This window comes from Exophiala dermatitidis, assembly GCF_000230625.1.
Source record: "Exophiala dermatitidis NIH/UT8656 unplaced genomic scaffold supercont1.5, whole genome shotgun sequence".
Classification (NCBI taxonomy): domain Eukaryota; kingdom Fungi; phylum Ascomycota; class Eurotiomycetes; order Chaetothyriales; family Herpotrichiellaceae; genus Exophiala; species Exophiala dermatitidis.
In genome coordinates this window covers 2,807,696-2,822,763 of record NW_008751650.1, presented here as the reverse complement: position 1 = coordinate 2,822,763, position 15,068 = coordinate 2,807,696, and the positions used below count along the sequence as shown (strand labels likewise).

The window sequence follows — 15,068 nt, the reverse complement described above, 5'->3', positions numbered from 1 at the left end:
GCACCGCCTGTCTACGTGGCTGTCGGTTGGGAGGGCACGTAGCATGAAACCGAGGTTTTCGCTCGACGGGTGTATTTTAGAGGACCCGGGTAATGCAACAGTGGTGTTTGAGGGCTACGACCGCAGGCCGCATTGCTTTGCGATGGTGCCTTGGAATTGGGCGAGAAGAAAGGCTAAGGGGCTTTGCGGAATTTTACAATGGAATTAGGAATCAATGCAAATTTGAACGCTTTGAAGACTTGGTCGCTCTTGTTGGGAGGCTGCCATGTCTCCTAGATGTTAGGTGCCGAAGTTCTGCTCGTTGTTCCAGGCACGTGTACTATACCTAAAGGTCAAGTTAGGCGCTTCCGGGGGCAGTTCGCCGTTGCTTCCGCCTCAGCAGCTCGGTAGTTCTCGCCTAAAACTGACACAGAGGGGCTCCTTAGGCGAGCTTCGGGGTCTCCATAGGCTGGACTTGCCCTCGGTCAGGCCCTGTCAGCACCCTCCTTACCCCACGGGTCCCCAGGAGGGCAGGAACTGTGGACCTACAACGTTGTACAGTCCCAGCAGCAGCCGAACTAAACCTGTCCTCAAAACTTCTCCAGCTGATTCCATGCTCCTTGAACACCTTCGCTTGTGCAATACCTAGACCCCATCCTAACCTCAATTCTCTTATCATTGGGGACTCGCTGCGAAATTCATCCTCATACTTGATGATCGCATCCTCAGTATGCTCAGGCGCGAATTGAATTACTGTGGTGAGTCCTCGCGGGCAGGACTGGCCCCTATTAACGCCAGCGTTTGTGGGTTATCATCAGTCGCTACGGCATTGTAACACTCACTGTTTCAACCCTGAGGCGCAGAACGTTTGCTCTGCATATTCGAAGGAATCCTATTGCAGTGTTAGCTTGCAAAAGGACAGGTGTATAACACATGAAGTTTGAATCTCTGCGGCCCCAACAACGCTCTTCTTTTCGATGTACGTTAATGCGACGTAACACTTGCCCAGCAGGGTTCAGTTGGTGCCAAGCGCTTCACCTTTGTGCTAGCAAGACGCCACATTAGGGGTCGAGTGCAAGTACAGCGCTTGCTCAAACAATGGCGTGTCCGACTGGCGAACTCCTGCAGACAGATGACGGGGGACTGTTTGGTGTGTACCAGACATGGACGCTTCAGCGTGATATGTTAAGCACATCAATCGTGTATTCGAAGCTTTCTGTGCTCATCAGACACTGCGTCTTCACTACTCTGCGAGAAGAAACATGCCAAAGCCAGGCTTCAACGAAAGCGGACGCCCCCTCAATGCCGGTGCAGCAAGAGGTGAGATCAATAGAATCCGCAGAGATCAGGGTATCATCGACGACTACGATGAAAGCCAAATTCGCAAGACAGATTCGAGCTTTCAAGAAGACTACCGTCGAAGAGCTGCCGAGCACAGAGCCTTATACGCCCGATATACTAGAACGTCGGTTCCTTCTTTCTGTCCCAAAGACTGGTTGCTAATAACAGCAGCGTCGCCGAGCAGCTCTACTCGTCCAGATTCAGGCTTATTTATGAACTGCTCCAAAACGGAGACGATTCCTGTTACGCAAACGCTGTGGAGCCCTCCATCACGTTTCGAATCAAGCCCTCCGCGCTGATCATCGAGTCCAACGAGCTGGGATTCACACTCGAGAATGTCGAATCCATTTGCGATACTGGTAAAAGCTCCAAAGCCAGCAATGCCGATACTACCGGGGAGAAAGGCCTGGGTTTCAAATCGGTCTTTGGCATTGCTGAATATGTCCACATCCAATCTGGGCTCTGGTCTTTCAGGTTTGAGCACAGGCAAGGCGAAGAGGGCGTGGGAATGATCACTCCAGTGTGGACTGATGTTACATCTCTCCTACCTTCGAATGTCGGGACCAGGCTGACACTTCGATACTATGACCAACGCGACATCTTCTCCACACGCCTCGTGTCTGAGTTTGAAAAACTACCCAGAACAATTATGTTTGCACTACGCAAGCTCAGGAAGTTAGTCATCGTCGTGGATGGCGTTGCTGGACGGTCAGATCGAATAGCTTTCGAGAAAGATGGAGATTTGAGATCCGATCAAATACGCATCAACACCACCGTGACCGGGAATTTTGGCGCCCATACGTCAGCGACAACATGGCTCAGGCTGTTTCAAAACACAGTCAGCGACCTCCCCTCTGACACACATCGTACAAGCTCTGAGAGCGATGTGACCGTCGCATTTGAGGTGGATTCATATGGCCTGCCCGTCATTCCCGCCAACGGACAGCATGTTTTCGCTTATCTTCCAGTAGAGCGCATTATACAGCTTCCCGTATGTGTCTTTGATACCTGTCACTGGACGAAGCTAACTGATTCAGTTTCTTATAAACGCGAATTTTATCCTCACGGCCAATCGTGAGAGTGTTCCTGATACGGATTGGAATAATGCATTGCGAGAAGGAGTCTCTTCGGCGTTCGTCGGTTTGGTGGACAAAGTTGTTACCTCTGGTGACCCTCTGGAGTTTAAATGGATGCGCTATATCCCCCAAAGACCTATGCAAGGCTTTTGGGAATATTTATGGGTTGAAATTCAGAACGAGCTCGTGAACCGTGGCACGCCCATTTTACGGTCACGACGGGGTGAACTTCACAGCATTGAGCACATGGCAACTCTTCCAGACTGGTTTGTCCACGACAACGAGCCAATCGTGGCGGACACGGACGAAGATATCTACTTATCGGACGGGTATGAATCAAGCGATGTAGGAATCCTGAAAGATTTTGGGGTGGCGCCAATCTCGGCTACAGAAATCTTGGAGAGAATAAAACTTGGTCTTTCACAAGGCGCGGAAGCCCCAATATATCACATACCATTGGATGACTCATGGCACACGGCCTTCGCTGCTCTCATACAACGGCTCCTTGGGGAAAGATCCATCAAGAAGGATGTCGAACGGTTAAGGATCATCCCATTGGACGACAATCGCTGGGTTTCACCCATGTCATTGCACGTGGATGCTGTATATCTACCATACCTTGTGGACGAAGACTCGGTGTCGATTGAGGTACCTGATGGTCTTGGTTTTAAGAAACTTCACGAGACGGCCGCTGCTGATGGAGAGCGTGCGGGCTTCTACACGAGTCTCGGAATTACCTCATGCCCCCCTGATGCTGTAACCGCGAGGATCCTTGAGATGCACCAGTTAAGGAAGAGACAAGGAACGCTATTCACGTTCAAAATGGATCTCGAAATCCTCTTTTGGTTCGGAGAGCAACCGTCCCCGTCAACGCAGAGTCAAATCCGTATGATACTTGTGAGCAATGAAAACGAAGCACTTCGAGGACCTTTCTTGTTTTTTCCTTCGGATGATACCTATCACGCAGAGAAACTACTTGCTGCAACTGCGAAGGAGGATTTGCAAAAATGTGGGTACGGGATTCTTGATAAACAATACCTGAAATCCCAAGTTTCCAATCATTTCCGCCATGGTTTAGACCGGATATCTTACCTTCAGAGATGGGGGGTTAGATACTTTCCTGATCTGGTACAACAAGTGTCTGCTGGATGGAAGCTCCATCCTCTGATGGAGTTGATTGCTCGAGATAACTCCGACAGCTTTGTCGCAAACCTCAAAGCACATTGGTCTGATTACCGTATTGATGCATCCAGAATCAAGAACGACCTGAAGAATGTTATGGTACCATGTCTGAATGACTCCACACAAAGGCTTTGCGCCACTATCCTACCAACGCATGAATTGATGGATAGGAGCCGAGACCCTAACTTGACTAATCTCATACCATTCTTGAAGCTACCTCGAGATTATGATATTCAACACTCCGAGGCTTGGTTCTTTTTGAAAGAGTTGGGGGTGATCTGTGAGGTCAATGCTAGCTTTTACTTGATAGCTATGTACCTATTAGCTGCTCTTGGAGAGGGCCACTTACTACCGACCTGTGAGAAGATCTACAGCGGTATTGCTCAAACGATGGCAGTAGGAGACGCCGGAGCTGTACAGGCATGTCAATTCCATTCATGCAGAGACATGTACTGACTCGGAGCAGCAAGAATTTGCGAAGCGACCGTGGATCCGCTCGAAGACAGTCGAGGAAGCCTGGTACAGATCAACTGATTGTATTTGGGAAGGTCCAAGCTTTCTTCGGGTGAAGCAGGTATTGAGTCCGTTGTACGGAGCTAACCAATCTGCTTCCAGTTTCTTCAAAACCATTTTGAATATGCGGGATGTTAGCTATAACGACTTCATTGACGAACTCAAGATGTTATCAACGGACGCAAAAGCCGGATCACATCTGATCGAGACCGAGGCGCCAAAAGTCTATGCAGCTCTGGATGCAATGGCAAGCTCTGAGCCCGTGATTGAGGCTATTCGGTACGGTGCTCCCTCAAAAAGAAACCGATTTTTCTGACAGCAGTCCTAGGAAAGAGTTCAATGCCAACGGTCTGATTTATGTTGGTCAAAAGTGGTTGAAGCCTTCAGAGTGCTTATGGAACTGTACTGTCGCCATCTCCGGGCGTCAGCCACTGGACCAAGTATACCGAGGGCTTAAAGAATTCTTCGTCAAAAAGATGAAAGTCAAGACTATGAAAATCAACGTTCTTTTACAGGAGCTTGGAAGAACGGCGGAGAGGACTTCCCCCGACGTTGACGAGGTCAAGCGTATCATACTTACTGTTGGCGAATTGCTAGCCTCAGATCCTGAGGTAGAGGTCAACGAGAAGCAGCTGAGAAATTTGGAGAAAACGACCTTTCTGCCTGTCCGTGGCCCCAACGGGTTGGAACTATTTTCCGTGGATCAAGCATTCGCCATCAATGACCATCAGAGATATGGCCAGCTCTTCGCGAACCAAGCAAAGATTCTTGACTTCGGTCACGAGAAGATGACTTCGTTGTATACGTTGTTCAAATTGCTTAATCTGGAGGATCGCTTTCTCTCGGGCCTAGTGGTGCCAAAAACAACTGTGGACAAGTCAACTGCCCATGAAGCTCTTGGACACTATATCAGAGACCGGGCATACGCCTTGTCATGGTGAGTTTGAACGCCTTATCGTCAAGAAAAGGTTTGCTGAGTGTTCATTAGCTGTGCCAACTACTACAATAGCTCGGTATACTACAACCGGAGAACGACGATGCATGGGTTACTGTTGGCTGCAGAAGTATTCGTCTGCGAAGAGATGTGGACAGAGCTTGTTCTACCGGAGGAATATGACTCAGTCACTGTTCAAAGTGATCGAGCGGTGGTCGATATCCGCTCTCCTGATGGCAAGTTGACGATCTATGTCCCAAGCGACTACGATGGTCTCTATTCTTGCTTCCACACAGAGCTTCCTGAAGCACTTGCAAACGTCCTCTTCATCGATAATGAACGGGCCGTCAAGGTCATCTATCGTATCTTGAATGATACCAAGAAGGATTTGGATACCATCATGAAGGATGAGGACCTGCCGGAGTATCCTTGGTTCGAAAGACCTGTGCCATCGCTACAGACATTGTCATTTCCAGTTCCGGGTGATACAGAACCCAACAGCAGGAGTATGCCGACGCCTGCATGGCCACCAAGCGCACCTTCTGACCATAATAATGACGACGACGACAATGACGTGATCGTGACCCAGGTCAATCAAAGGAGTACAGCAGTGACAGCACCGTATCCCCAACTTGAGATCAGGATTCCTTCTCCACTGGCAGTCCAGTTCCAGTCAACTGGTTCTGACCATACAATCTGGAAGTCGGTGGCACGGGATCAACAGTACAAAAGACTCTTGCGAGAAGTGATTCGCCAAGCAAGGCGAGGCGGGCGATTGCGCCAAACGACAGCAGGGTCGGGATCCCTATCGCTGCATGAAATCGACGAAGCTCTAGATGAACTTACCCACCCAACCCCAGCTGACTACGCAGCGTTCTACCGAACCTTTGGCGATACAGGGAACGGCAGATTTGAAGAAAATGCCCGAGTCGGTGCGGCGGGAGAACTATATGTGAGTCTGAAACGGTATTTGTTTATATGAACGGCTCAGGACTAACTAAGTTGAACTAGGTATTTGAGCTCCTCAAAGCCTGGGGAGTCACGAATTTCAGCATCGACCAGTGGCAGAGTTCGATTCGTCACTACGTCAACATCCTTCCCGAATACGCAGCTGAGCCGTCGTGGCACGGCCGTGAAATCTCGGATATCATGTACAAAGGCTACTGTCCGCGGCTGATGGAGTTGGTTCGAGAAAACACGAGTTTCCCCTATCCCGCCTGGCTTCGTGGGCTTGCATCAGGGTCAACACGAACACCAGCGGTGAATTATTACATCGAAGTCAAGACCACTTCTGGGCCCTGCAATACTCCGTTCTTCATGAGTAGCAATCAGTATAGGCTCATGCGAGACAAAGCCTGTCCCAATGACTCGATCACGCCACCGCGAGATCTGTACTTGATCATGAGGGTGTTTAACTTGTTTACCAGCAGGATTGGGTTGCAGGTGTACATTAACCCTTGGCATCTTAGAGACCCAGCCCTGGAATTCGTGGCGGATCCGTGGAAGGTCGTTCCTCAACAACCCTTATGAGGCTTGTGGCTTGATTCGGTGGAATGAGTGAGGGCTGAAGACATCTCGCCTGGGTATCATAGTAGTTAGATGTACAATGATATGCTTTCCTTACGAAGCGATCTGTTCCGCTTCCGGGTCGCTCAGAGAACGGCTGATAAGAAGGATAAATAGGGTGAGCGGCGGCAGCCTGAGTAGGCTAATAAACCTAAGTCAAGCCAGGTCATATATTGTCTACGTAAAGTAGCAGGCCACCGTAACCAAAGTCCTCGCATGTAAAGGTGGGCATATTCCCGTCATGATTGAGTCCCGTTATCTTCCATCCTGCATACCGAACCTTTGTCTCAACCTATCCAACACCAGCTCCGCCAAATTCTTGATCGTACCACCATTCAACATCTCCAGGGTACTCACCTCGACATCAAACTTCCTCCTCAACCAAGTACGTACCTCGACCGTGACCAGACTATCAACTCCCAAAGCGACAAGATTCTATCGAGACCCAAATGTTCATCGTCGTCAGCATCATCATCGACAGATTTCAACATGGACTCATGAATAAAAGCACCAATTTCCCTTGCCAGAAGCTTCAACGTATCCGGACTGTGCAGGATGGATTCGCGATCAGTCTCAGTAGCCGTGCGGAGCGAAGCCATGAAAGAGGCCAACTTTTCTTCTTCTCGCTTATCCTCCGCTGTTGTTATGCGATTACTCTTTGACAAAGCAGCAGCCTGGATATTTCGATAAATGTCAGCCTTGCGGTCTCGTTTCCAGAGAACGCGATTCGAAGGGTCGGTCATTGGTTTCGTTGCCCGGAGACCCAATGTGAGCTGGCTTCGTGAGGTGAATCCCGGATCCGCACCGCAGTGGACCTTGTTGCTCGTGGGAGCAGCAGTAGGGTCAGCAGTATATTGCTGCAAAATCGACAAGTGCAACGCATCAAAAAGCTGCTTCTCAGTCATGAACGGCATGCCCGCAGCCTGAAAATATTCCTGCACATCCCTGTTTTCACTGACATACCCAACATCGGCCATGGCGCCAATATTGAGCACCGATGCAGGGAGGCCCAGTGACTGGCGATACTGGACAAATGCGTCTTGGAAGGTGTTGCCGGCTGCGTAGTTCGCCTGCCCGGGGATTCCGAATGTTCCTGAGATGGATCCGAGCATGACGAAGAAGTCGAGCGGCGCTGCTGTTTCGAACAATGCGGAATGGAGGTTCCATGTCCCATCGACTTTAGGCTTGATGGCCGCCATCCAATCGTCATGGCTCATGTTAAGAAAGGGGCAGTCTTGGAGCGTCATGGCCATTTGTAATACACCGGCAATAGGCAGATTACAGTCAATTTGCTCGATTGCCGCCCGAACGGAGTTTAGACAAGAGATATCACAGGGAATTGCGTGTGCAGTGCAGTCTTGAGCTTTGAGTTCGCGGAAGAACGCGGCATGGTCAGGAGCTGTACCCGCAGAGCGAGAGAGGTATGTGATGTGTCGGGCACCGTGCTCAACCATACATGTTGAGAGGGCGCGTCCTAGTCCACCTAGGCCTCCGGCGATGATGTACGTAGCATTGCCGCGGAATTGAAGAACGGGCGCTGTGGGTTCTCTGGGTAAGGAACTTGGATCTGATGGCAACTTGACCAGGAGCTTCCCTATCGTGACTGGGTTGTTTTGAAGCGGCGCCAGTTCGCCGAGAAGATTCTCCGCCTCAAGAACCTGAGTTGCTTCGAGGGGCCAGATTTGATTATACTGATAACGGGCGACGACTTCTTGCAATAGCCTATCGAGTGTAAGTAAAATCGTGGACTTAAAATAGGTGGGGCAAAATGTTCCTCACTCCGGGTAAAGGTCTTCCACTTGCGCCATATCGACACCAAAGAACATTCTGTTCGTTGCGAACTGAGCAATATCAAAAGCTGTTGTTGTGGGATGGCGGCCCACATTGATCAACTGCAAAGACGAAGTTAGTATTCATCATTTCACGATCTAGGACAAATAGATGTTGTCCTTACCTTGCCCCAGGTCGCAACACACTTACTCGACTCCTCGAGGTCTTGGGACACAATATTTAACACTATGTCGAAGCCCACCTTTCCATTCCTTTGCGCCAGACTGTCGAGTATTGTGGTGTGATGATGATGTGTCGTGACTGCATCTCGAGGTATGCACACTTGATTCACAAGGAAGTCCGCCTGTTCCTGGCTTCTCACAGAGCAATAAGGCTTGACACGAACGATTAGCGATGACATGGACCAAAGAAAAGGGCAGGCTCGAGACTCACCTCGACACCGTTTTGTCGGCAAACCGTGATTGCTGCTAAGCCAATATCAGAAACGGCACTTGTGATAAGTACCGTTTGCAGCTTCGCCACTTCCCGCAAACTATAGAGAGATATGGCATAAGCAAGTGATAAGGAAGCTGCATCGACCAAATCAAGGTTCTCGGGCACTTTGACGACATTTCTCAATTTGGTCTTGAAGATTGTGCAGATGCCATGAGAACCTATGCTCATGACCGTGTCGCGCACTCTCGGTCCATCTGCTGCTGCTTCTGCAGCCACTCCGATGATTTCTCCACAGTAGTCATGAGCTGCACCATCTTCGAAGCCAGGAAAGTCCTAGGTCGGTCAGCCATGTCGTTGAAAGGGTGGGAGACAGTGAATTTACCATGGAGCTCAGTCCAATATATTTAGGACGGACTGCCACCTCATCCGACTCGAGTTTGATCTGGGGCTGAGTGGTCCATTTCATAGCAGTGCCAGCTGACGACTTTGTGTTAGAAGTTGTGGTCTCCAACTTGATGGGAAGACGTGTAGTGTCTTGTGATTCCTCCAGCTCCTTGGACACATTTGTCCAGTGAAAACGCCCAACATGGACGACTCCATCGACCATGATGTATTCGAGCTCCGGATTGGTCGCAGATATCGATGTCGTGTTTGAGAAAGTTTCATACACTTTCAGGATCGTCTGGCTGACAATCCCGTCGAGTTTGTCAACCTCGAGTGTGGCCACCTGAGTAGACAGTTCAGCACGTATACAGCGGACGACGCCTAGTGTGAGGCCAAAGCGTGCATTGCTTGGCTTCAGCTGAGCCGGTCCCATGACCCAGAGCATTCGAGAAGAAGTCATCTCGGAGATGCAGGTCTGAAAGGATGCAAGATCTGTGGCTGTAACTTGGTTGAAGAAAGGCCTGTCGATTTCAACTAGTGAAATGATGTCCTGATATGGCGGAAGAGCTGTCCCTAGACTGCAAACATCGATGAAATACCCCTGGTTGGCAAGTGTTCTTGAAAATATTTGCAGCATTTCATTGTTCGCTTGGTCAGGCCTGATAAGGATGGTGACTGATTTGTACTCTGGCGCGTTGACGGCGGGTTTGGCAATCATATTTGCCCCAATGGAAGTCTCATGCCGTGGATCGTCACGGACCACACATTCAAGGCCTGCGAAACCGGCTGCTTGAAGTTCGGCAGCCCATCGCTCCACAGCGACAATTGGCTCGTTCACGCGGCCGTCCGCTTCTCCTAGCCACCACCCTGATAGAGGGCCCATGATGATGTTCACCATCTTTGCAGCTGCCGGCGTAAGTTCTTGAAGGAAGAACCGCCCCTGAGGACTGAGCAGCCTCCGAACATTTTTGAGTGTCACATTGAGCCTTTCAGTCGCATGGATGACATTGGAGGCGATAATCAGATCATAGCTCCCGAGTTCAAAGCCCTGATCTGCCGGATCTTTGGTGATGTCCAACGTGCGGAATTCGATCCCGGGGAATTTGACGAATCTATCTCTGGCGGCGCTGAAAAAGCCGGACGAGATGTCTGTGAACGTGTAACGCGAGTACATCGGCTCATTATTGATGGAGGTAAGTGCATTCAAGGCAATAAGAGTAGTTCCACCAGTTCCAGCGCCTATTTCAAGGACTCTTAGAGTCGGGTTGGTATGGCCAGCACTCAGAAAAAATTCAGATGCATCAATCCTGTCACCCGTAAAGCCATAGAGCTTAGTAAGTGCATCGTCCTTGAGGTATACCTCGAGCACCTCGGTCGTGCCATCGAATATCCCAACGCAGTTGTCGAGAAGCCGGGTTGTGAGCTCTGCGACATGAACAAAGCGTGAATCCTCAAGCTCTCGTCGGAGTTCACCCAGTCGCTCCACGCGTTGCTGCTGATCTAGTTCCAGTAGCTCTTTGCTGTTGGTGACAATCTTATTCTGACCCAACCTACCCGCAGAGACATGTTCGGTCATCCATTTTCGGAATTTGGCGAAATGGTAGGCACAAGCCTTTGTATCTTCTATTCTCTCCAGAATTTCTGCTGTACAGAGGAGGCTGTATTCTTCCATGATTCTGATATCCTTGGGGTCCTTGTCGTGTGACACCATCAACGTTTCCAAAGGGACAAAATCAAGGTGCGGACGCCAGCTGAGACGAGCAGCCGCTATAGGATCATCTAGAGTAGAGGTCGACCTGTCCTCAAAAGCCGAGAGTTTGCACCCTTTCATGTCCAGAACGACAGTGGGTCCTTCCGTAATGATCATCTCACCTTCAATATCACCGTGATTGCTGACCTTATTGGCAACAGCACCAGCTTTGAGGCCATGCTGCCCGCGAGCCGGCTGTATAGATATCTCTTCGACGAATGTCGGAAGAGGGATGCGTTCTAGGCGTCTTGACAGGCCTTCGCAGGCAGCCATGCCCAGTAGCTGTAGGCAATGGTCGATCGTGGACGGATGCAGCGCATAGGTTGAATCAGCCTCAGCTTGAGCTTTCAACGAAGCGACGGCCATCCTTTGCCCAGGCATTGTGGAAACCTTATCAAGGCCTTGAAATGCGCCGTCATAATTTAATCCAATGGACTGGAAGGAACTGTAGACTGACTTGACCTTCCTCGGCAGCTCACGGTCTGTTTTCAGCCGTGTACTCATCGAGAAGCTAGATTCACCTGCCCTCACTTCCCCAACACAATGTTCTGCCCAAACGCTGCCATTGTGCGAGATGATGGTAAGCTCGTACCAAGACGTGTCGGGCTCTTCGGGGTCTTTTGATCTTTTCAGGCACGTCATGACCTCAACAGGATCGTCATGCAGGACCATTGCTGTCTTGACTCGAAGATGGCGAATATTAAAGCCTTCACTGCCGCTAACCTGCCGTATTGCCTCCCCTGCCATTGCAATGTAGCCAGCACAAGGAAAGATAACGTCGTTGTATACCTTGTGTCCAGTAAGCCAGTGGGTGTCTTTAAGATGGAGCATATTCCGCCAGACTGGATCGAGGTCGTTGCCCTCCAGGACCCGAGAACCAAGCAGTTCATGGGGAGGAAATTTCCTCAGTCTCCAATCTCTCACTGCTCTGGTCTCAGACCAATGAGAGGTATTGTGCCGCCACGGATAGAGAGGAAGGTCAGTCAACGGGCGAGATGTTCCCATAAGCGGCGCGAAAGACAGCGGTATTCCGTGGAGATACAGCTGGCCGCACATATCTTGTATGCATTCTATGGCATTCTTGCCCCGGACCAGCGACGAGACGTATCCCAACCGAGATTTCGAGGAGGAGGTCTTGAAGATCTGCCTCAGAGGTCCTGCCATCGCCGAGTGTGGTCCAATTTCCAAGAACAGTTGATCTGACTTTCCTTTTGCTATAATGTTCCTAATGGCAGAATAGAATTGAACTGGCGATTCAAGGTTCTGTCTCCAGTATTTCGGGCACATAGTACACTCTTCCATAATATCGCCCGTGACAGTGGAGAAAAACCTGGTCGCCGGCGATTTTGGCTTGATGCATGGTTGTAAGAATTGCTCATACTGTGGTCCTATCTCCGTCATGTAATGAGAATGATATGCCATCCCATCTGTCTTAAGGCGTCGTGCAAAAACGTTTGGATCGTCGAGCTTGATTTGCTCAATTGTTCGGTCAATCCCTTTGTCATCTCCAGAAAGCGTGACGCTCTGAGGACTGTTATCACAAGCTATCAAAACTTCATTTTCGAGGTATAGCCTCGCTTCAGCTTGGCTGAGGCCCACCGCAGCCATTGCACCTCTTCTTGTTGACATTGTGGTGGTCACACCTCGGTAGTAGGCGATTGTGATTGCCTCTTCACTGCTGAGGACGCCTGCTGCATAGGCTGCTCCAATCTCTCCGCTGGAATGGCCAACCACGGCTGAGGGTGTAATGTTAAGCCGTCTCAGAAGATTGACAAGGGCGATTTGAATGGCCGTGCACAATGGTTGTGAGAACTCAGCCTTGTGAACATTACTTTTGACATCTTCCTTCAGAAGCTCCTCTAACAGATTCCATGATGGCGGATGCGGCAATCTTCCCAAAGAGTCCGCCAGAGTTACAATGTCTTCCCGATAGGTTGGAAAGGTTTCGACGAGTTCTTTAACCATACCCGGCCATTGGGCACCCTGGCCTGTAAAGACGAAAGTCAGGCTAGGGGTGTGCCTGACTTTCTCACCAATGTTGAACTCGACTGACTTGAGCTTGTTGGCGATGCCATATGCTCGATAAGGGAGATGATCACGCCGACAAGCGAGGGTATACGCAAGCTGTGGCAGCCTCTCTGGATGTTGACCAGCGTACAGTTGCATTTGCGCACATCGTTCGTTCAGAGATTGAGGGTTGGCTGCCGACAACAACAGGAGCTCAGACTTGTCTTGATCATCCTGTCCATTGCCATTGACATCAGCAGCATGTACACCTGTAGCAGCAGACTCAATCACAGCATGAGCATTGGCGCCTGTAATGCCGAACGAGTTGATGCTGACTCGCTTTGGACGCCCTTCTGGCCATGGTGTCGGTTGAAGAGGCACAATCAATCGAGCCGCCTCAAACGGTATTTTCGGGTTTGGCGTTGAAAAATTGGCCTGCGGAGGAACGACTCCCTTCTCGAGTGCTAGGACTGCTTTGATGATGCTAGTGATCCCGGAAGCACTCTCACTGTGACCAACGTTTGCTTTGACTCCGCCCACATAAGTATCTTTCATGTCGCCAAAAACATGGGCAATGGCTTCAAGTTCAAGAGGGTCACCGGTCTTAGTACCTGTTCCATGGACCTCCACATATGGTGTCTCAGAAGGATCGGGCAAGCCTGCAGCTCGATAAGCCTGCCTAATTAGGCGGACGTGAGCCTTTGGATTTGGTGTCGTGAGACCTGGACTTCGACCGTCAGAGTTGACGGCAGTTCCCCGGATAACGGCTCGGATAGTATCATTGTCATTCCTGGCCACGCTGAGCTTCTTCAAAAGGAGCGCGTTGATAGCCTCTCCTCGTCCGTACCCATTTGCCGTGGCATCAAAAGTGCGACACTCGCCTGTGGGAGATAGCACCCCGGCTTCTGTTTGTTCGATTGTTTGGGTGGGCGTAACAATCACATTCGTCCCAGCAACAATCGCAGCATCGCACTCGCCACTGCGAAGAGCCTGTACCGCCTGGTGCAGAGATATCATTGAGGAGGAGCATGCCGTTTTGATGGTCATGCTAGGGCCATGCAGATCGTACTCATACGATAGTCGATTTGCAATGGCATAGTCATGCGAACCAGTCACATTGAGAATCCCGCCGACTTGTTGTGGATCTTTGGCAAGAAAGTCTACCCAGTCGTAGCCCCAGGCACCGACAAAGACGCCGGTATTACTTCCCCGCCAGCCTGTTTGACCTGCGCTTTCGACGCACTCCCAGACCACCTCCAACAGAAGGCGCTGCTGGGGATCCAGTTTCTCGACTTCAGCTTTGCTGATGTTGAAAAATGATGTGTCCAGGAAATCGATGCCATCTTCTTCCGCGAGAAAGTGTCCATGGCGTACATTGATGCTTCCAGGCCGACCGGCCTTGGTGTAGAAGCCGTCAGAGTTGTACCTCGAAGGTGGAATAGGACCTCTGGTGGTTTCCTTGTTCACCAACAGGTCCCAAAAAGCTTCTTCTGTGTGAATGCCGCCAGGAAGCCGCATAGACATACCCACTATAGCAATGGGCTCCGGGGTAGGGGCTGTGCTGTCGGCACTGAAGCCATCGCCACTGGCACTCCCATTGCTGAGGTCGCCCATGGTCGCTGTTAAATTCTTCACAGCGGCAGCAACGACCTAATTGCAAACGTAGTGAACTGACCTGTGTCTTGGAGACCTGATAGTATTAGTAGGTTTGTTACAGTCACTACCCGTTTAGCAGGCGGCGAGGTCGGGGCTGCCAGGCTCTGGCCTCGTCTGGCTCCGCCATTGCACGGGCATATTCTTCAAGACTGCAGCAAGCTGCCGAATCTGCGCTTGAACCAGAGAATGTTGCATTGGATGGTTGCCTGGTACGGTTCTCGCTAGATAAAGCTCGCTCCCACATGGTATTAGTAATTCCCTGCATCGAAATCCTTGTCATTACAATACCGTCTTGTCAATACCATACATGTCAAGGCTCCCGGTCGTGTCGTATACGAGAGTCGGTACGGTACCACCTACCTTAGACACGATCGTGATAAGCCGTTGTTTCACTTGGCTCCCTGCGCTCCACGTGCTAGACACAGTGAGTTACACTCATTGGCAGCATCAATCC

General features: G+C 50.4%; 2 protein-coding genes across 2 annotated transcripts; one reads left to right on the top strand and one right to left on the bottom strand.

Moving 5' to 3' along the window:
- The first annotated feature begins 433 nt into the window (after positions 1–433).
- HMPREF1120_06571 (uncharacterized protein) lies at positions 434–6,752 on the top strand. Its single transcript, XM_009160775.1, has 7 exons — positions 434–1,444; positions 1,492–2,311; positions 2,358–3,998; positions 4,045–4,370; positions 4,420–5,028; positions 5,080–5,977; positions 6,037–6,752. The coding sequence occupies exons 1-7, from the start codon at positions 1,242–1,244 to the stop codon at positions 6,553–6,555; spliced, it is 5,016 nt and encodes a 1,671-aa protein (XP_009159023.1). The 5' UTR covers positions 434–1,241; the 3' UTR covers positions 6,556–6,752.
- Positions 6,753–6,968: 216 nt separating this feature from the next.
- HMPREF1120_06570 (polyketide synthase) lies at positions 6,969–14,572 on the bottom strand (the record flags this gene model as incomplete). Its single annotated transcript, XM_009160774.1, has 5 exons — positions 6,969–8,313; positions 8,371–8,483; positions 8,546–8,755; positions 8,815–9,150; positions 9,200–14,572. The coding sequence occupies 5 exons, from the start codon at positions 14,570–14,572 to the stop codon at positions 6,969–6,971; spliced, it is 7,377 nt and encodes a 2,458-aa protein (XP_009159022.1).
- Positions 14,573–15,068: the final 496 nt, after the last annotated feature.